The 21,720-nt window shown below is 56.4% G+C and overlaps 1 protein-coding gene across 3 annotated transcripts; it reads left to right on the top strand.

Annotated features, from left to right (window-relative positions):
* Positions 1–7,115: 7,115 nt before the first annotated feature.
* Positions 7,116–21,183, top strand: APBA3 (amyloid beta precursor protein binding family A member 3). Of its 3 annotated transcripts, none has more exons than XM_030540426.1 (12): positions 7,116–7,308; positions 8,070–8,217; positions 9,082–10,359; positions 11,232–11,271; positions 12,515–12,660; positions 13,921–14,007; positions 15,126–15,284; positions 15,958–16,137; positions 16,512–16,724; positions 17,721–17,840; positions 18,535–18,675; positions 19,889–21,183. In XM_030540426.1, exons 2-12 carry the CDS (start codon positions 8,161–8,163, stop codon positions 19,958–19,960), a joined length of 2,493 nt encoding a protein of 830 aa, XP_030396286.1. In that variant the 5' UTR covers positions 7,116–7,308; positions 8,070–8,160; the 3' UTR covers positions 19,961–21,183. The 3 variants fall into 3 exon arrangements, with proteins under 3 accessions (XP_030396286.1, XP_030396285.1, XP_030396287.1); XM_030540425.1 differs by lacking the exon at positions 8,070–8,217 and adding an exon at positions 7,902–8,010; XM_030540427.1 differs by lacking the exon at positions 8,070–8,217.
* Positions 21,184–21,720: the final 537 nt, after the last annotated feature.

Raw genomic sequence — 21,720 nt, 5'->3', positions numbered from 1 at the left:
CGCGGGGCCCGCTCCAGCCTCCTGCCCCTGGCGGCCCGGGCAGGCCCGGTGCAGGCCGGGATTTGTAGTCCGGGAGAGACCAGAGAGCATGCTGGGAGGTGTAGTTTATTTACCGCCCCCCCTTGCTGCGCAGCCAGGGGGCAGTGTCGGTCATGGACCAAACTGTATCTCGTGTAGATCTGCTCCTGTGGATTAATTGCAACTTGAATTCTGATCGTGCCCAATGTCAGTGCACTAATACTGGGGGAGGGTCAGAGCATTACTGCTACAATTACATGAATCCTCATTGGTATCATCGCTGTGCTCCGGGATGGTTTTCTGAAAGATCTGCTCCAGGAATTATTTCAGGGCAGATTTCCGGCCTGTGTGATGATACAGGTCAGAGGAAGATGATCACAATGGCCCTTCTGGCCTTGGAATCTGTAACACTGTGTTGACACCATCAGCTAAGGATTAAACAAAGACTGTGAATGGGCCTCATCCTCCCCCATTGAACTAACCTCTTATCTCCAGCCTGTCTCACTTTTGCTAGCATATATATACCTGCCTCTGGAAATTTCCACTACATGCATCCCACGAAGTGGGTATTCACCCACGAAAGCTCATGCTCCAATACGTCTGTTAGTCTATAAGGTGCCACAGGACTCTTTAATGTGTTACAGTGATTATTAAAACCATTAAAGGATTTTAGTTCTGCTTTAACTGCAAAATACAATGCAACTATGGAGTGGCACAAACACCTTCATTTGTCATTATTACTTATGCTATTTATTATTAATATCATTATTATTATACTCAAGTGGAATGTCATAACAATAGCTTGCACTCAATCATTATTATGATCCATGTAGGTGAAAAAGTGGGTTTTTTACCCACGAAAGCTTATGCCCAAATAAATCTGTTAGTCTTTAAGGCGCTACCGGACTCTTCATTCTTTTTGCAGATACAAACTAACACGGCTACCACCTGATGCAATAAATTAAATAATAATGTAAAGTATCTAGTGCTGCAAAATCTCAGTACTGGACTAGGTGACTTACCAAGGTCCCTTCTAGTCCTACACTTCTACCAGGAGTTTCATGATATTTGTGGGTTTTCTTAAAGCCCCAGCTCCCAGAGTCATGTGATTACATGAGAATCTCAGCTTACGTTAACTGAAAAAAAGGATGTTTCTGGCCCTCGTGGTCGCAGGGGAAAGCTTGAAAATGGACCCTAAAGGTGCAAAACTCAGAAAGCAAATACAGAGAAGCTACAATTTATTATTTTTGAAAATCTCATGATTTTTAAGCCACCAGCACCATTTGTCATTGCTCAGCAATACAGGTACCCAAAGCCTGATCCTGTAAACATTGGCACTTGTGTGAGATTTTACTGGTAAGAATATAGTCCTGTTAGATCAATGGGCCTACTCACGCATCCAAGCACTTGCAGGATTAGAACAAGAGCACAGATCAGATTCTAGTTAGTAATAATCCTGGCCCCTTGCCCTCTCCAAGTACTTATGCAAGTAAATTCACGCTCCTGAGCAGACCTCTGGAGTAGCATTTCAGTCCTCTAGAGACTAAACTGTAGCATGCTGCAGGTAGAAAACAGGAGAGACCATGTTGCCACCAAAGCCCAAGGTCCATGTGATGGCAGGAAATTGTTTAGGTGAGACGTGCACAGATGATCCCGGCAGGCGAATATGCCCCATGCTGCAGAGGAAGGTGAAAAAAACTCATGGTCCCTCCCAGTCTCAGCTGGGAGAAAATTCCTAAATGGTGCTATGAGAGTAATATAAATCCCTTCAGAGTCAGAGAGTCCAAGGCCAGAAGGGACCATTGTGATCATCTAGTCTGAGCCCCTTATAACACAGGCCAGAGAATGTCCCCAGACGAATTCCTAGAGCAGAGCTTTCAGGAAAACACCCAGTCTTGATCTGGCCTCCTAGGCAGACCTCTGCACCCATAAGGAACCCCACTGAGGTCAACTCCGCACAGACATAAGGACCCATCTGCACTGATCAGGTTGCAGGACTTTACCAGTGCTGCTGTTTGACCCCATGAAGCAAGGGACTAACTGAAGAGCCAAACCTGCAATGCATCTTCACGAGATTTAGGGCCCCAGTGGCAACATTTCAGATGGGAGGGGGGCAACTTTTACCATAATTCAAGGAGTTACTTAGGCACCTATAAACTCTAGCTTTTTTGCAGATAACTTAGAAATTATCTGACAGAAGCACTGTATCTAATTCCTATATAAAGAAAGAAAAAAATAATTACAAACACCAGTTAAAGTCATATTTTAAGTTTATATGTGAATTTAGAACAATAAGGAGATAATACACCAAGATATTCCCAATTTCAAACCTTGAGGTATCATAAGAACATAAGATCAGCCATACTGGGTCAGACCAATGGCCCATCTAGCCCAGTATCCTGTCTCCTGACAGTGGCCAATGCCAGGTGCTTCAGAGAGAATGAACAGAACAAGCAATCGAGTGATCTATCCCTTGTCCTCTACCCCCAGCTTCTGGCTAACAGAGGCTAGGGACAGTGTCACACTCAGAGCATGGGGCTGCATCCCTGTCCATCCTGGCTAATAGCCATTGATGGACCTGTCCTTCAGTTCTTTTTTGAACCCTGTTATAATTTCGTCCTTCACAACATCCCCTGGCAATGAGTTCCCCAAGTTGACTGTATGTTGTGTGAAGAAATACTTCCTTTTGTTTTAAATCCGTTGCATTATGAATTGGGTGACCCCTAGTTCTTGTGTTAGGAGAAGGGTTAAATAACACTTCTCTATTCACTTTCTCCACATCAGTCAAGTGTTTATAGCTATCATATCCCCCCTTAGTCTTCTCTTTTCCAGGCTGAAAAGTCCCAGACTTTTAAATCTCACCTCATACAGAAGCTGTTCCATACCCCTAGTCCAGCAGTTCTCAAACTGTGGGTCAGGACCCCAATGTGAGTCACAACCCCATTTTAATGGGGTTGCCAGGGCTGGCGTTAGACTCCGGAGCCCAACAGCTTCAGCCCTGGGTGTCAAGGCTCAGGTTACAGGCCCCCTGCCTTGGGCTTTGGTCTTCCTGCCTGGGGCAGTGGGACTCAGACTTTGCCCCCCTCCTGGGGTTGTATAGTAATTTTTGTCAGAAGGGGGGGTCATGATGCAATGAAATTTGAGAACCCTGCTGAATCATTTTTGTTGCCCTTTTCTGAACCTTTTCCAATTCCAATATACCTTTTTTGAGATGGTGCGACCACATCCGCACACAGTAGTCAAGTTGTGAGCGTACCATGGATTTATATAGAGCCAAGACGATATGTTCTGTCTTATTATCTATTCCTTTCCTAATGGTTCCTAACACTCTGGTAGCTTTTTTGACTGCAGCTGCACACTGAGCAGTTGTTTTCAGAGAATTATCCATGATGACTCCAAGATTTTTTTCTTGAGTGGTAACAGCTAATTTAGATCCCATCATTTGTACAGCTGGGATTTTGTTTTCCAATGTGCATTTCTTTGCATTTGCTCTCCTGTGTCAGTTTTGGAACCTTAGCACAAGAATTCATAACTTTAATTGGTAAATACTGTGACAAAGTTCCTTCTCTGCCTTGCTGGGTCCTGTGCTTATTGGCAGATTTGCTCATCTCAGTGATCTTCCCCACAGTCTGGGTCAACTCTTCCTGTGTCAGATCAGGAGTTGGGAGGTTTGGGGGGAACCCAGGCCCACCCTCTATTCCGGGTTCCAGCCCAGGGCACTGTGGATCGCAGCTGTCCATAGTGCCTCCAGTAATAGCTACATGACAGCTACAACTCCCATGGCATCCTCCAAACACCTTCTTTATCCTCACCACAGGACCTTCCTCCTGGTGTCTCCTAACACTTGTGCTCCTTAATCCTCCAGCAGCATACTCTCAACTCCTTGTGCCTCTTACTCCAAGCTCCTCACATGCACACCACAAACTGAAGTGAGCTCCTTTTTAAACCCAGGTGCCCTGATTAGCCTGCCTTGATTGGCTGCAGGTGTTCTAATCAGCCTGTCTGCCTTAATTGGTTCTAGCAGGTTCCTGATTACTCTGTGCAGCCCCTGCTCTGGTCACTCAGCGAACAGAAAACTACTCAGTCAGTGACCAGTATATTTGCCCTCTACCAGACGCCTGTACCCCACTGGTCTGGGTTTGTCACAATACAGAATATTTACTAAACATAATTGTTCTTACAACCTCACACCAATCACCCTCAAACACCCACACACTTTTTATTTTCACTTATATTATCATCTGGCAAAATATAAGCAAGCAAATACATGCACTGTTAATTTGTATATCTCATTTCTCACTAAAAAGTTATGAAGTCTAAAGTAGTTGAGTTTCCTCTCAAACATTCTTCTAAAACATGGAATAACTAACAAATTAGAAAACAAATTTGTTTCGGCACTAGCTTAAAAAAAAGAAAGACAAAAAGGGTTTTAAGTGATAATTGGAAAGAAAATATTACAATAGATTTGAACATGGATTTCCTATCAGCTCTGACACACCTGAAGGTATATTTCCAGTAGATAAAAGTTATCACCTTTTTCCAATGGCCAGGTGTTTTCTTTTCCTAGTAAGTCAGTAATTAGAAATAAGGTCTTAACCATTGTAATCAGTTTATCCAATGCATTTGATTATTTCTCCAGCACAAACGAAAACACACTTCAGTTCAAGGTGTAATGATTAAAAACATAAAAAATGAATTTAAAAATTGAACTTGCATTTACAAATGACTGATCTAAAAGCCTGTTTTAGCTTCTGGAAACTGTTCAGTTCCATACAGTGACCCAGCTGGATGATTCTTAACCATGTCTTCAAATATAATGTGATACTATAGGTCTTAAATTTGAGTTAGAAAATTTGCCCTCTAAACAAAGTCATTTTCAAGAGCTTACTCAAATATTAAGGAAGTTAATAAAGAGACGTGTTCCAAGGCGATAGCCAGGATGGGCAGGGACGGTGTCCATAGCCTCTGTTTGCCAGAAGCTGGGAATGAGTGACAGGATGGATCACTTGAGGATTCCCTGTTCTGTTCATTCCCTCTGGGGCACCTGGCATTGGCCATTGTTAAAAGACAGGATAGCTGGACCTTTGGTCTGACCCAGTATGGCCATTCTTATGTTCCGAGGATGAAACAACCTTGTAGGATTAAGAGCCCTCCAGGAATTGTAAAAAGTCTCAAGAGTCCACAGAATCATAGCCTCGAGAGGCCATCTAGTCCAGTCCCCTGCACTTGTGGCAGGACTAACTATCTAGACCATTCCTGACAAGTGTTTTTCTAACCTGCTCTTAAAAATGTCCAATAATGGAGATTTCACAACCTCCCTAGGCAATTTATTCCAGTGCTTAACCACCCTGACAGGAAGTTTTTCCTAATGTCCAAGCTAAACCGCCCTCGCTGCAATTTAAGCCCATTGCTTCTTGTCCTGTCCTCAGAGGTTATGAAAAACAAATTTTATTCTTCCTCCTTATAACAACCTTTTACATACTTGAAAACTGTTATGTCTCCTCTCAGTTTTCTCTTTTCCAGACTAAACAAACCCAATTTTTCCAATCTCCCCTCACAGGTCATGTTTTCTAGACCTTTCATCATTTTTGTTGCTCTTCTCTGGACTCCTTCCAATTTGTCCACATCCTTCCTGAAATGTGGTGCCCAGAACTGGACACAATACTCCAGTTGAGGCCTAATCAGTGCAGAGTAGAGCGGAAGAATGACTTCTCGTGTCTTGCTAACGACACTCCTGCTAATACATCCCAGAATGATGTTCACTTTTTTTGCAACAGTGTTACACTGTTGACTCTCATTTAGCTTGTGGTCCACTCTGACCCCTAGATCCCTTTCCGCAGTACTCCTTCCTAGGCAGTCATTTAGGGCGACCAGACAGCAAGTGTGAAAAATCGGGGCAGGGGTGGGGGGTAATAGGAGCCTATATAAGAAAAAGACCCCAAAATCGGGACTGTCGCTATAAAATTGGGACATCTGGTCACCCTACAGTCATTGCCCATAGACTAAATCAAGACAGAAAACGTTTTATTTTCTGATTGAGAAGCAGAGCTATGTACAATAATTTCCTTTGATTTCCAGCAGGAGCAACTGAAATCTCTAAAGGCAGCACTGACTATAGGGCGAGCAGATCACATGAACAAAATATCGGGACACATGGGGGGCAGGTCTGGAGCGCCGCCAAAGGAAAAGAAAAAAAAAAGCCCCAAGCCAGAATATTGGGACAAATGGCGTTCCGACCATACATCCGTTGGGATGCGGGACAAATGACTGATGAATATCAGGACAGTCCCGATTTTATGGGGACGTCTGGCCACCCTGACTGTAACACTGAAAATAAAACAGATCAGCTTTGTGGGAGAGACTTAAGGAGCTCAGCACTCTTTGGGTCTCTTCTCTCAGCCAACGCTAGGCAGAAACTGCTCTCTCCTGGCTCTCATCCCATCAGCTGGGATGAAGGGCTTCGAGTGCTCCCCGGTCGAGGGGCTGTTAGTGCTGCTGCTGGCTGGCAGGTGGTCGCTAATGGGTAACAGGCTCTCAGCTGCCCAGCCCGAGGGAGCACTGGGAACCTCTTTGGACCAGCTCTGCACAGGGGTGGGGGTGGACAGGCCCATGCAGACAGCACAGCTCCCCAGGGCACGGAGCCGGCAGCCCACCCAGTCGGGAAATGTCCATTTCCCACCACCCAGTGCCGGGGGTCCAGCCAACAGCGCTTCTCAGCCCCCAGCTCAGGGCTGTGGGTTCCTCTGCAAGGCACGAAACAGCAGTTCGCTTTCCTGGTTGCATCCTGCTGCGGTAGGAACCCGGGGGGGGCGATGCCCCCCCCGACCCCGCCTTAGCCATATGGGCACAGGGAGGCCCCGGCTCTCAGCGTTGCAGGGCTGGGGTCTAAGGGCGAATATCTCCCCTGGGTGAGTTCCCTGGTTCCCCCGCTGCGGAGGCACGTGAGCCCGACCCCGCACCCTGCAGCACCGCGCCTGGGAACTGCGCCTCAAACTACATCCCCCAGCAGCGCCCCACGTGCTCGGAGCGCCGCCGCGCAGCCCAAAACTACATCCCCCAGCAGCCTCCGGGGCCTGCGCATGCTCACTGAAGGGGCAGAGCAACAGGAAAATGGAAGGGGGGACGGAGAGGCTCAGGAGTAAGTGAAATTTAACTCAGCAGCCACATCAAGGGCAGCTGCCTGCAAGAGGAGAGCGCCTCGGCCTGCGGAGATTCCAGCACACAAAGGGTTAACTAACCCCACTTTCCTGCATTGCTGCTTCTGTAGCAGTTGGTGAAACTTTCTTGGAAGTAAGTTTTCTGTGCAAGGCAGATGTGTGCAGAGAGGCAGGGAGGTTTGTGACTAAAACACCTCTTGCTCCTGGGACGTTTCCTATCCTGAAAGGTGCCAGGATCTGGGGGGTTCCCTTCCTGGCCTTCCGCTCTATCTGATGCAGCGAGGAAAGAGGGGTTCAAAGCAAGTGTTTTAGAAATAAGTTTGATGCCTAAGTTGGGGCTGGGGAGTGAGGGGATCCGGTCTGTTTATTAAGTGGTGACTCCTGTGAGATGTGGGTCACTAGTCATGGTGCTCCAGGCATCTTCAAAAAGTGGGCAGTGTTGCTTGGAACACTTACTAGCCCAGGCACAAGAGTTAGTTGCCCACCTTTTATCACCTTTGTGACTCTGATCCTGCAATCGGCCCCCCTTGTCCCAGTGGAGCTGTACTGAAGTCAGTGCCCTGGCAGCCCCTGGAGGTGGAAGTCTTGAAGGGTCTGATTGCAAAATCAAGGCCTAGCTAATTGGTTTTACTCACCAGTCTAATGAAACCACCTTGTTTTGGGGCAGTATAATTTTGTAAGGCTAAATTGAGGTTATGGGGCCAGATTCTGCTCTCAATGATGCAGGTGTAAATCAGGAGTCACTCCATGGACTTCAGTGGATTTGCTCTTGATGTACACCGGTGAACACAGAACGAGGACTCCCTGTTTGCATGTCGGGATGTTAACGTGCAATGTAAGCAGTGTGAAGGGGCATGTGGGGTGCCAGGGGGCTGTGACATTTCTACTTCCCAGATCAGACAGCGAGGAAGCAGCGGAGTGGAGGGTTTCAGCATTCTCAGCACAGCTGCTGGCAGAGACACAGGAAGCAGCCACTGATCTGTGCATGGTGACCTCCAGCCTTGTCCTGCTGGGATCTGAGGGTGCTTCCCAGCATCTCAGTGTACGTCCGTGGATCCTGCCCTCCAGGGCAAAGCAGCTGATTCTAGATAATGCGGCCCAGCAGGGGTGGACACACTAGCTCCGCAGAAGTAGTTTTTATGAGTCTCCTGCACTAATCCTGGGGCTGGATTTCCTGCAGTGGTACCAGGAGTGGGGCTTGAGCCCCATTGCAGGCAAGGAAGCACCCACCCTCTTCAGGTTAGACAGTGAAAACGTTTGGAGAGGGACTAAAGCTAGAATTGTTAATGTGGTCCCAGGGCACCAGACTGGGAGTCAGGACTCCTGGGGTCTGTTCCTGGCTCTGCCATTGACTCACTGTCCCTTCGGGCACAGTTCTCACAAATGGCTACTGGCTTTGGGTGCCCAACTTGAGAAACCTGGAACGGGGCCAATTTTCAGAAATGCCAAGTGCCCACAACTGGGAGCGGGAACCAAGGGGCTCAGCACCTCTGAAATAATCAGCTTGGGCTCCCAGTGTCAGTGTCCATCAGCAGCGCATCAGAGAGACTGATGTGGGTTTTCAGACTTGCCCAGTGTAGTCTGTGCACTGGCCAGTACCTTACTCCCATTGATTTCAATTCCTCTCTGCAGTGGAGGACCTGGGCCTGAGGTCCATGCCGTGCGAGACTCCACACGGCTGTTCCTTACGTGTTTCAATGGCAGAAACAGCGTAGCAGCTGCCTTTGGTAATTCAGCCCTGCCCAACCTCTGCTGCTTATTTCCATCCAGAAGATCCGGGGCTGGATCCTCCAGAGGCCTGACTCAGGGCAGCTCTGCTGAGGATCTGGTCTATGATGCTGTCTCTGCTCTTCCTTTCAGTCCTGCCCATTTCTAACCTCGAATACCTCTCTCCTTCTGTTCTTAGTGTAGGGGGAGTTTCTTCTTCCCCACCTGGGCAGAAGCGACTGTGATGGACAACGGCATGGACTTCCAAACCGAGGCGCGCCTGGAGCCTGGCTTTGGCAGCCACAGCCTTCCCGAGGAGCTCCTGGAGCCTCCAGCCATGGACCTGGAGGAAAGGGCCTCGCCAAGACTGGCCATGCCAACAGCCTGTGAACAAAGCCTGCACGGCCTGCAGCAGCCTGGATCCCCCTTCAGTGCCCTGCGCTCCGGCCTTAACCCCTCTGCTGCTGAGGCTGAACTGTCTCTCAATGCAGCCATCGCAGAGCCGACTGTCCCCAAAAGCACTCTGGGGGGCCTGCAGACCCCCAGCTCCCCAGTTGCTCTGGACCTAGCCCTCCAAGCAGCCAGGGAAGCATGTGATGAAGCTTGCAGGGCCCTGGGAGTGGGGATGGAAGGCTGTGAGGACGCTGCAGTACCTGGGAGCGATGCTGACTGGAAAGGGAACCCAGAGGGAGCCCACCGGGGGGTGGGTTGTCCCAGAGTCCCGGCTAGCACGGAGCAGAGTGACCTGGTTTGCATGGACCTGGATGAGGAGCCTGAGGCCCACCTGAGAGGGGAGGAGTGGGCTGAGAGCTTGGAGGAGGACGACCAGTCGGAGATCCAGGGCCTCCTCACCCAGCTCCAGACCCTTAGCCCCAGCTTCCACGACGACTCGCCTGGCTCGGAGGACGACCCACTGCTGGCATCGGACTGTGGCGCAGGCCCTTTTGGGGGAGACGTGGCGCTTCCCCACAAAGGGGCCTTTGGCTGCTGCCGGGGGCTGCCTGGCGAATGCCCTCCCTGCCTTCTGCACGTTGCCATGGGGAGAGGCCTGGCAATGCCATCCTGCCACGCTCAGCCCTCTGCCTGCTCCCAGAGGAGCCGGGAAAGCCATGGCCTGCTCTTTGCAGAGGCTGACCGGGAGGACTTGCTAAGCCTCCTGCACCACGAGGGGGGGCTCCCAGTGGAAGCCAGTGAGGAGACCCCCCTCGCCAGGTCAGATGTCCTGGCTGGGAGCGATGGGGAGGTCCTGCAGAGCCAGGAGAGCCTGGCAGCCCAGCAGGCGGAGGAGGCCGCTTCGCAGCCAGGCACCTCGCAGGCAGAAGGCTCCGGCCGGTGGTATCGGAGAGGGGGAGCCCATGAGGGAGACTCTGCCTGTGTGTCCCCGGGCAGTCAGGACAGCTCCCCAGAGCCCGTATGGGTGGCCATGTCCCCTCCCCCCAGCCAGGGCCTGGAGCAGCCCACCCCCAGGAGCACGGCTGTGAGTGCTTTGCATGCTGGCTGGGGGTCCACTAGCCCCGGGCACCCTGGGATGGGGTTGGGCTCTGGGCCAGCTTGCCATGGGGGATCCTGAGCTACCTCTGGATGCCAGGCCTGGAGCTGAGGCTCTGACAGATCCCATGACAACGGCTACACGGGGTGGTTGGGGGTCAGCCCTTGACACAAGAGTTGCTGCCGACTGCCCCCAGGCTGGCGGGGGAGAGCAGGATGTGGAGAGTGGCTGCCCCTGGCTTCCTGCCATGTGTGGGGTATGGGGGAGGCGTTCCAGGGGGCAGCTGGCAGGTCAAGGGGCTGCTGGCACCCGCTGTTACCCTGCAGCCAAGTGAGGGGCCCAGCATCATGTGGTGGCTGTGGAAGCCCAGAGCCCTGGTAGGGGCAGGTCTGGACCCTCTCAGGGCCCGGGGGCGAAGTCTGCTCTCCACTGGATGCGCCGGACAGTTCGGCACGAGAGAGCGGTTCTGGGGGCTGCATGATGGGCTGGCAGCGGGTACCAACGGGAATCCCTGCCCCCCTCCAGCCCTATCCCCTGCCCAGGCTCCCCAGCCGCTTGACCCCCCCCCCCCACATGGCTATGGCCCATCCCCAGGCCGCTGAGCTGACCCAGGGGCCTCCACCCCGGCAGTAGCTGCCCACTGACCTCAGCATCCCTGGCCTGCCCCTTCCTTTGCCCCCTCACGCAGCCTGCCCAGAGCACTGAGCCCTCTGGCGTTGTCCTGCTGCTGCTCTCGGTTCCCCTTTGGCAGCTGCCAGGGGGTTAGTTCATTCTTGTGCCCATGGAGGTGGCCGGCAGGTATCCCGGCTTCTGCATCCTCCTGGCTGCTGACACTCGCTGATCTCGTGGTTGCTTTGTAGGTTAAAGAATCCCGGGCAGCCTATCCGGCCTTCAAAGAGGGTGAGTGACTCGTCCACTTGTAAAAGGGATAGAACCCAGGCGTCCTGCCTCCCCATCACCTGCTCTGACCACCAGCTCGTGGGCCTTGGTGTGGGTGGCAGCCTCTCCTGGGTGCTGTGTGGTTAGTGCATGGGCTGGCCCAGCCAGGCAGGGGAGGGGATTTATGAAGGGGGGGCGGGGGGGACGTGTCTTTCGCTGCCCTGGCTCATGGGAGGAAGGCTTTCTGGCTGCCAAGTCCTGGGCGAGGGGCCACCATGAGGACCCTGGTTCGAATCCTGCTTTAGTCACAAGTGACCTGTTGTGGCCTGTGTGAAATGAGTTTGGGGGGTCTCAGTCGGGTCCCCACGCTGCGTAAACCTTCTCATGGGTGTCTGTGGTGGGTGCCCCAGGGCAGCGTGGCAGGGAGGTCGAGGAGGCTGCACTCCTTTTTTGCACAAGGAAGGGGTTGCTCCAGTTCGGGGGGGTGGGGGGAGGGAGGAAAGGAAAGGGGGGGGCACTTGCCCAGCCACTGTCAGTGCCCTCAGCCTCTGGGGCCGCCAACGTGGCACCTCCCAACAGCACATGCGGGACAAGGAGTTGCTATGGGGGCTTGGCATTCCCAGCCCTAAGGAGGAAGCAGCAGTTGATGCAGAATACCCAGCTGGGGACACATCCCTCTCCCCTGCAGCTACCCCCAAGAGATCTGTGCCCCTCGGAATGGGGCAGTGCCTGCAGGGAGCTCAAAGGTGGGGTGTAATGGAGAGCTGCCTTGGAAGGGGTGTGGGAACCAGGATTGAAAAGCCAGTTCTGGTGGTGCCTGCTGCTGCTCAGGCCCAGCCACCCGCCAGGCCTGGCCAGGCGCTGTGCCTGGCTGGATGCACGTCCCTGTGTGACGGGAGGGAGCTTCTCCCTGCTCCGCAGAGGGGCACGCATTGGGCTTTTTCCCACGGGGGATTCAGGGCTGTGAAGTGGGGGGCTCTGTGCCTGGGCTGATCTCACTCATGCTGAGGGGCATTGCAGGAATGCTGGGGCTCCAGGGGTGGCTCCGGCTTTAAACGGGGAATCATGCCCTGCTGAGGCGTGGGGTAACCTGACCCCCAGGATAAAGGCCTGTTAAGAGAGGCTGTGCCCCCTCCTCCTCCATAACCCGCAGTCAGCAGCAGTGGGGCCTGGCTCCAGTGCAGTGTCTCAGGCCATGGGCATTGCAGGGAAGGGAGGAGTGCGGGGGCCATGCCTTTGCTAACACCTTCCCCTGGCTTCTCAGTGGCAGGCCCCTGTGAGCCTGAGGATCTCCTGGATGGAGTGATCTTCGGAGCAAAGTATCTGGGCTCCACACAGCTGGTCTCCGAGAGGAACCCCCCCACCAGCGTCCGCATGGCGCAGGCCCAGGAGGCCGTGGACAGGATAAAGGTGGGTGAGGGCACCGGGTGAGCCGGGCGGTCACTAGTCGGTGTGAGCCGGTCCCGTCAAGATGAGCCCCTGGCACTAGTTGATTTTCACCCGCCAGGAGCCAAAGCCCAGCTGTCTGGGACTGCCCAGCCAATGTGCCCCCATGAGTGCAGCCGAGGAGGTGCCCCCTCCTGCCCAGAGCACAGAGTGCATCCTCCTCTGCCCTCGCCCTGCGCCTGTCGCAGGCGGCTCCTGGGCTCGCTGGGCCGACCTGGCATGGCAGCAGGTCGAGGGAAATGTGGGCCCCGAGGGCAGGATCCTTGTCCGGTCCCTCGGCTGCTCTGGACCAGGTGCCGCAGGACAAAGCTGAGCTTGTCATGAATGAATGGCTGCCTTTGCATCTGGTTCTCACCCACCCCTGCCATAGCAGCCAGCAGTTGGGCTTTGACCAGGGGGTGAAAGAGTAAGACGCCTCCCATTCTCGGGGCCCCACTCCAGAAGTGGGTGCTGCTGACTTCCCCGAGGTGTGTAGCTCTGTTTATTCTTGGACCTGTAGGCTGCAGGGAGCAGGTGTGAAGAGCAGCGAAAGCAGGTCACTCCTGGGTCCGGCTGCAGCTGGAAGCCGAGTTCTCGCTCACTAGGCTGGGTGGAAGGGAGTGGGAGGAGGGTTCATTTGAACAGGGTTCCAGCAGTGGGATGCACAGAGACAAGAGGGAGGAAGCCATGGTCAAAGCACAGGCCAGGGAGTCAGGAGACCTGAGTTCCAGTCCCACCCTTCCACTGGGTGACACTAGGCCAGTCATGGTTTCTCTGTGCCTCAGTTTCTCCACCTGTAAAAAGAGACTGATCCATTCCTCCTGCGTGGGCTGTCTGTAAAGTGCTTAGTGTGGGTTGCTCTGGACGGAAGTTGCTCAGAGATGAGGTAGAGGAAGGCAGGGCAAACCCAATCCGTTGTGTTAGCTGCTGCTAGCCAGCTCTGGCATTCCAATGGGCTGTGAACTAGTAACCATCGCCCATCCCAGCACCCCAGACTGCATGTTCATGGGGACCCATTGCTCCTTGAGGGGAAACAGAGGCACAGAGAGGGGCAGCAACTCACCCCTGGTCACAGAGAAGGTCGGGGGCAGAGCCGAGAATAGAACCCAGGAGTCCTGGCTCCAGGTCCCTCTGTTTGTCAGAGGGTGGAGATGGATGGCAGGAGACAGATCACTTACGTTGACCCTCTGCCCTGGGGCTACCGGTGACCACACACATGGGTGCTTTGTCCTTACCATGCTGCAGGCACCGGATGGGGAGTCCCAGCCCATGACCGAGGTGGATCTGTTTGTCTCCACCCAAAGGATCAAGGTCCTGACGGCTGACTCGCAGGTGTGTCGGAAATGGGATGTCGTTACGGGGGGTGGGTCACCTGCGCTAGGAGAACCAGGCTTGTTCCTGTTAGAATTCTCCCCCTCTTGGGATGTTGCCTTCTCTGCACCCCGCCCTCTCTATCTTGGATCAGGGCACTTGGCCTGTGCAGGAAACAGGCTTTAGGCTGCTTGTGAATCCCTGTCGATTGCACATGGTGCAGGTGTCCTGGGGTTGTGACCCCACACGGATAAAGAGGCCTTTCCTTCTGGAGGATCCACTGGCATCAGTGGGGATCACACAGCTGCTGCCAAAATGCAGCCACTTCTGGGGTGGACCCAGCAGCAGTTAAAAGTTTACATGTAAAGGGAAAACCAATTGGTTTTGTGTGTCCCTTAGGCCAGAGGCACCAACTTTCTAATGTGCCAGGGGGTGCCTGACCCCCAGCTCTGCTCCAGGCCCTGCCCCCACTCTACCCCTTCTCCCAAGCCCCCCCATCTTCCCCAGTGCCTCCTGCACATGGTGGAACAGCTGATCGCGGGAGGTGCTGGGAGGGAGGGGGAGGCGCTGGGTGTGGAGAGCACCCACGGGGTCGGTGCCTATGCCTTACGCCTCCTCTGGGTTCAGAGCTGCGCTGGGACACAGCTGAGCCCTGCGTGCAGGCTCCTAAATTAATCTAAACCTGGTTTCTATTGATTGATTACCAAGCTAAACGATGTCAGTATACGCCAGGTGTCAATCTCAGCCCGTGTCCAGGCAGAGTTCTGCAGCAGTTGCACTGGATGGATAGAGAAAGCTGAGGCGGATTCGTGTTCTCCTTCATAACCATCAGGCCTGTGCAGTCAGGTCTCCGCTGGCTTTGCTGGAGGTCTCCTTGCAGGACCCACAGGAGTGGGAGAAGACCAACCTGTAACTCAGGGGTCTTCTCCCAGCCGTGTGGCCGGCATTTGAGTGAAATAGTCACCAGGGCCCCAGCATTTTAAACAGGCCGTTAAGAACCCTTCCCTCCTCTCGGTTAACAGGCTCCCCTGGCTTGGAGCCTGTGCTCCCATAGTCCCGCTGGCTCTCCAGCTGTCCACCAAGGCCACCAGGGCCAGCGGGGTAGATGACCCCTGAATTTCTCATGCCCCTTCCCCCAGGAGGCCATGATGGACCATCCGCTCCAGACCATCTCCTACATCGCGGACATCGGCAGCATCATTGTGCTGATGGCGCGCAGGAAGCTGCCGCGGAGGGCAGACGCCTCAGGGGAGAAGAGGCTCTACAAGATGATCTGCCACGTCTTCCATTCTGCTGACGTGAGTCTGAGCCCGGCGGGCGGGGCAGGGGGCGGAGCACCGCACGGGGGCTTTACACAGACTTCGAGCCTGGAGCTCCAGATCCCAGCCCTACCCGAAGCCCAGTAGGCGTCACGAGCTGGGGGTTCTCAGCTTGGCCTCCAGGTGGTGCTGTTCCTTGGGGTGGTTCAGTTACACCTCTCCCTGCCGCTGTGCTGGGCCTTGAGCCTGGGGGCTGGGAGCTTGCTCACCCCCATCTCCAGTCACCCCGAGTCCAGCTCGGAGATAGTAAAGACTGCTGGAGGGGAGGGGATCCTCTGTACTGTAGGGAACGCCAAGGCTGGGGGGAAGGGTCTGGGGAGGGGAGAAGGCCTGGGGGTGTCAGTGCTGTAGAGGGGGCCCCACCTGGGTGGGGGAGAGGAAAAGTGTGGGGGCATCTCTCCATAGAGGGGGTTGGAAGTGTCTGTGTCCTCCCCCCCTGCAATACATCCCAGGTTCCCTGCAGCTGCTGTTGCAGGGTTTGACTGTGCCCCTGACAGGCTGGCAAGATGGCAGATGAGTTAGCTTTGACCCCCTGGCACTGCCCAGGCTCCTGGGCGCTGGGTGCATTGGAAGGTGTAGCCCTTGGAAGGTGTAGCCCTGTACCCACAAGTGCCCCCCTGCCACGGTAACCTCAGGGCACTTCCTCCTGCAGGCTCAGCTGATTGCCCAGGCCATCGGGCAGGCCTTCAGCGTGGCTTACCAGCAGTTGCTGCAGGCCAGCGGCATCGACCCGAGCCAGCTGTCCCCCAGCCAGGACAGCCACGCCCTGGAGAGCCAGGAGCTGCACAACGGGGACCTGGCCCACTTCTCCAAGCAGGAGAACTGCAAGGAAGTAAGAGCTGCCCGCAGGGGCTGGGGGTGGGACGGGATCCCTGGCACCCAGTGCTCCAGCTTGGCTCCCTGCAGCGCCTCCTGCTGGTGTCTGCAGCAGTTGAGAGCCTCCTGTATTGCGACCTGCCAGTGCGGTGCTGGGGGAGCTGAGCCTGGGGTAGCCGGGGGCTCCTGCGTGGCCAGTGCCCCGCTCCCTACAGCCTCTCCAGGGTCCCCCTCCCGCCCAGTGCCAGCCCAGTACTGCACCCTCCGGGACCCAGGTCTGGAGTAGCCATGTCACCCAGTCCTGTTGGTGCCTGTGCTGCAGCCTGAGCTCCCGGCCACGCAGTGTCTGCTCTGCAGCTCAGTGGGCCCCATGCTCTGCCCGGCCCACAGGTCTGCATCCACAAGCAGAAGGGGGAGATCCTGGGCGTCGCTGTGGTGGAGTCGGGCTGGGGCTCCATCCTGCCCACTGTGGTCGTCGCAAACCTCATGCATGGGGGCCCCGCGGAGAAGTGCGGGGAGCTGAGCATCGGGGACCGGCTCATGTCCGTCAACGGGACGAGCCTGGTGGGGCTGCCCCTCAGCACCTGCCAGAGCATCATCCGGGTGAGGAGCGGGAGGGGAGATGGGGGGAGGGAGGACAGTGGGCTGGGTTACGGGAGAGGGGACAGTGGGGCAGGAGTGGCTGTGGAGGGAGTGATGGGGATTGGGGGATGGTGGAAAGGGGGCGAGGGGAGGTGGGAGGAGACGGGCAGGGTGGCTGAGGAAGGAGTGATGGCGACTGGGGGAATGGTGGGACATGATGGTGAGGGGGTTCTGGAGGTCCGGGGGCCAGGGAAGGTGGGAATGGGGAGGGAGTGTAGGGGGGCCGGGGGGACCTGTGCCCAGTTCCTGGGCCCCTCAGTCCGTGATAGCCACCCCCTTTCCAGCAGAAGCGCTCAGGCCTTGGCACCCAGTGTTGAGGGACGTGTGAGCCGGGGCTGGTGCCGCAGCCAGGCGGGGGTGGAGCTGGGGCTGGAGCCTGCACGGCTGGGACGCAGGCTGGGCCCAGGAGCCCCAGTGGGTGCAGTGAGACCTTCCAGACTTAAGTCTGCAAGAGTCTGCCAGCAGGGAACCCAGAAGTCCTGGCTCCCTGTGTCCTGCTCAGATCTCTCTGCAGGAGGGACTCAAGCCAGGCCCTGGCCCTGGGAGGAGCAGCTCCAGGCTCAGGTGTTGGGCGGCATCCTGAGATGCTTCCTCCGGGAGGTGTCCGAGCGGAACATGGGCCAGCCCAGCACTGCACCAGAGGGCAGCATGGCCTAGAGGGTCGAACAGGGCTAGCTGGACTTGGATTCCTGGGTTGTTTTCCCTGACCTGCGCTGTAACCTTGGGCAAGACTATGCCTCAGTTTCCCCCCTGTAAAGTGGGGGAGAGGTAATTAGACCCCCGCCCATGTAAGGCATGCTGAGCACAGTGGCCATGTTAGGATCTGTCCTCCCTCCCGAGGGTGTCATGGGCCCAGTGGGCGTAAACCTGTCCCGTGTTCTCCCCTCCCCCCCCCAACATCCGGGCTGATCCTGATAGCCTCTATGGTGCTAATGAGCCTCCCCTCATGCCTGGCAGGACCTGAAATCGCAGAGCGAGGTGACGCTGAGCATCGTGCACTGCCCGCCCGTCACCACAGCGATCGTCCGCCGGCCCGACTCCAAGTACCCACTGGGCTTCTGCGTGGAGGATGGCATTGTGAGTGGCGGGAGTCCTGAGTGGGGGCAGGGGGAGGGCCAGGGGCCCTATGGCCAGCACAGATGCTGCACTTGGGGTGAGAATTCGGGCCCCTGTGCTCCGGGGTCGCTGGCCAGCACCGCTCGAGCTAGAGGAGAACCTCCAGCTGCCTGAGGAGCGGGAGGCGCATGGCCCCCGTGGACGTCAAGTCCCGGGAGAGTGAGAGGATCTCTGGTCCCAGCCCCATGGGCAGCAATGGGGCTGGTCCCGTATGGGGCATCGTCAGCACCGAGTGTAGGGAGTGGGGGTGAGCAGTGAGGCCTGGGTGTGTTACCCCAGCGCCTGCAGACTGTCTCCTTTCACCCTCCCCCAACAGCACCAGCTGCCAGGACCCCAGTGACCACGGCCTGTCCTGGGTCCCAGCTCCCTGGTACTCCCCTGCTCAGCACCATGATTCTGGGGACACAGTCCTGCCAGGAGCTGAGCCCAGTTGCCAGGGCGCAGAAGGGTGCAGGAATGTGGTGCTGAGTGAGCAGTAGGGGGCGCTGTGGCTGGGGTGATGGCTGGGGAGTGCTGTGTGCAGGGAGGGGCAGGCCCAAGGGTGGGTTTCAGGGGCTCCAGGCAGGCGAGATTTGCTCTGCTTGTGAAGGCTGCGGAGGATGCCATGCTGGGGGCGGGGGCTGGCCTGCTCTCACCGGCGCCCCCTGCCATTCAGATCTGCAGCCTGATGCGAGGGGGGATAGCGGAGAGAGGTGGCATCCGCGTGGGCCATCGCATCATCGAGATCAATGGGCAGAGCGTGGTGGCCACGCCGCACGAGAAGATCATCCAGATCCTCACGCAGGCTGTCAGTGAGGTGAGCTGGGCCGAGGCCAGGGAGCGCAGCAGGGCCCTCTGCCCCACTCGGGGGGGGGGCTGGCATGGGAAAGACCCCTCCCTGATCCCCCTGCCCTGGCTGAGGGGAGAGAGGGGCGGGTACGGGGCAGACTCCTGCCCTGAGCCTCCTGCCTCAGCTCGGGAGACTGGTGTGGGACAGACACCTGTCCTATTTGGGGGAGGAGGGCTGACTCCCACCCTGAGACCTCTGCCCTATGTTTAGTGGGGTCTGACATGGGCCAACTCCCCCCAGCCCCCCCAATTTCCTTGGTGCTCATCTCAGCTCCCAGTCCTGCTTTGCAAGCTGCACTCTCTGCTGGGGAGGGGATCCCTCGTCACACTGCTGAACTGCACACCTCTTCTGCCTGCTGCACTGCAGGGGCTGGACGCTGGGAGCGAAGCCTTGTCTCCCACAGCACCCTGCTCCCTCTGCCCCTTCTGTGCCTCCTCTGCCTGCACCTGGAGCCTCAAGCAGGGGCCGATCTTCGATGCCCTGGGCTGCAAACTCTTCCTTAGGGAGGGACCAGCTGCCCTCTTCTCCCCCGTAGTGCAGGGCAGCGCAGCCCCCTCTGGAACTGCAGGTGCTGCAGGAAATGGTGACTCGGATTTGCCGTCCCTCCACACCGGCACTGAACTAACGCCCCAGGTGGTGCACAGCCGGGTCTCGGAGGAGCTCGCTCACTCTCCAAAGTGACAGGCTACCGGGGGGCTTTGGAGGCTGCAGTAGGGGTGACTATTTACCCTAGCCCGCCCCTGAGCCCTGGGGTAGTTGCCAGGGTTAATGCAGGTTAGCGTGGGAATCCCAGCCAGCTGCCCTGAGCTCCCTTGCAGGCCTGAGCAGGTTCAGGGTTCTGCTAAGAACTGTTCGTCTTTTCTGTCAGGCCTTCCAGTTCGCCCTTAGCCTGGGCAAGAAACTCCACATCCTGCCCTAACCTGCAATATTTAACCCTGTTAAAACCAGTGGCTCAGCTCTGCCCCAGAGGCAGCTACATTTCAGCAGAGGGGGGAGAAGTAACTCTTGCAGCCAGTACCTGGACGTATAAAATGCCTTAATATCTCTAGACCATGCTTTATCGTGAAACGTTTTCCCTGGGTCCTTCTCCCAGGGTGGATGGGGCAGATGAGTGAGGTCTGCAGGGCTGAGCCCAAGTGGGAATGGAGTTCTCCCAGGTGATCATTCCCTATCCCTCTAGGTCCATATCAAGACTATGCCGGCCTCCACCTACCGGTTACTGACAGGCCAGGAGCAGCCCATCTTCCTCTGAAGGGCGGAGTTTGCATTTACCAGTCGGTGGCTCTGCATATGCTCCAGCTGACTGGCTTTGGAGCCCTGACCTGGGGCAGCAGCTGCGTCTCCAGTTCCCCCGGGGCCTGCTGGGGACCAGATCCTGCCGCTTTTCTTGTTTCATGCAGGGACCCGCAAGGCAACCCCCCTTTGGCCTTTTCTGGACGTGCTGTGCCTGGCCTCACCACACGAGGGGGCTTAGAGCCAGGGACCCAAACTCCTTGGCTCCTCTCCTGGGTCTCAGCTCACTCACCTGTTCCCCTGCCGGAGTCGCCGGGTGGCACCACACAGTGCGGATCAGGGGCCTCGTTGATGGGGTGGCCCCTGGAGACCACTAGTGCATCAAAGGGAGCCCTGTGCCCCTCCTCGCTGCCTGCCGGTGGGTGATCCCACCTTGTGTCTGCTGAATCCCGGCTGAGTCTGCCACACAGAGCGAGGGCAGCTGGCCTGGCCACGGCTGCTCCCTCTCTCATCCTGCCATCGGCCGGAGAGGGCCCATCAAACCGCCCGCGAGTCCAAGTGTAACACCAGCTCCGGCTGAGGGGAGGCTGCTGCCCAGATGGACAAGGCCCCTCTTGGACCTGCGGGGATGTGGGGAAACTCCCTCTGCTTCCCAGTTCTGCCTTGTTAATGCTGTTTGTAACGCCCCCTCCCGCAGCGCCTGGGCCTATGGCTGGACCTGCAGCCCCTGGCATGAGAGCCAGGTTTGTGCTTGCAAACTGGCCTCTGGACAGTGCCTGCCAGCTGGTCGCAGGGCTGGGGAGGGGTCAGCTGCACCCTCGTTCTGCAGAAAGTAGAGACCTGGCTTGGGCCTAGCGCTGGGCGTGGGGGAACGTCGGGCTGGAGCAGGCAGTAGAGGCCTGGCCAGCCACGGTGCATTGGGTGGGGGAGCACAGGAGACAGGGGCTCTCTGCGATCCCGCCTGGCTGCTGGAGCCTCTGCCCTGGGCCGTTCCTGTGGGCAGGGCTGGTGTGTTGGGCTAGCCCTGCAGAAGGCTGCTTGTACGAAGTTAATTGCAGTGGTGGTCCCAGCATGAGACACAAAGTGGGGGAGTTTGGACCAAGAGAAGTTAGTCCAGCAACTGGTCTTCTGACCCCCTCTTGTGTTTCCTGGACTAAGTCAGAGCCCCTGGCGCTCCCTCGGCTGTTAACTGGTGCTGCTGGCTGATGTAAGAATAAAGGCTGTTTGTGGTTGTGGCTAGGACTGACTGGGTAAGTGAAATGCCAGGCAACTGACCTCCTGCATGGGAAGGACTTCGCTGCAGGCAGCCGGGGTGCTGGGACCTGCTCTTGGGAGCGCCGGCTGAGTCCCTCACTTGAGCAGCTGCTCAGAGTGTCCCTATCAGCCCTAGCTCCAGACTCAGACGGAGGGAGCCCTGGGACCTCCCAGAGGCAGGGGACATCTGGCCCCAGAGGCCGTCAGCAGCCCCGTGCCGGCTGCCTGCAGCGGGTTTGCTCAGCCTAGTGAGCTGTATTACTTAGGAGGCCATTCTGTATCCAGGCCCATCCCCGCACACTCCACAGGTAGGACCCCAGTCTCCATGCTGCCGTGAAACCCATGGGCACAGCTGTGTGCGGTTCCCCAGGAGACCAGCGCTTGCTGTGGATGCCAATGGAAGGGAAGTGAGGGGGCTGCTGGCTCGAGGGCTCACTCTGGGCTTCCCAGCAGGAAGGGCCTGGTGCCCTGGTTCCCCACCTGGGGCCAAGCATGAGCTGGGAGCCAGGGCTCTGGCTGGACCCT

Source organism: Gopherus evgoodei, chromosome 22 (assembly GCF_007399415.2).
Source record: "Gopherus evgoodei ecotype Sinaloan lineage chromosome 22, rGopEvg1_v1.p, whole genome shotgun sequence".
NCBI classification, from domain to species: domain Eukaryota; kingdom Metazoa; phylum Chordata; order Testudines; family Testudinidae; genus Gopherus; species Gopherus evgoodei.
The sequence above is the reverse complement of the archived record's forward strand: the minus strand, read 5'-3'. Positions and strand labels throughout refer to the sequence as shown.

What these genes read in the sequence shown, in the direction of transcription:
- APBA3 (XM_030540425.1), top strand. Translation starts at nt 7,948, where the DNA reads ATGTACACCGGTGAACACAGAACGAGGACTCCCTGTTTGCATGTCGGG. An exon ending in ACGTCTTCCATTCTGCTGAC is followed by an intron (nt 15,285 to 15,957) that starts GTGAGTCTGAGC and finishes TTCCTCCTGCAG; the next exon opens with GCTCAGCTGATTGCCCAGGC. An exon ending in TCTGCGTGGAGGATGGCATT is followed by an intron (nt 17,841 to 18,534) that starts GTGAGTGGCGGG and finishes CCTGCCATTCAG; the next exon opens with ATCTGCAGCCTGATGCGAGG.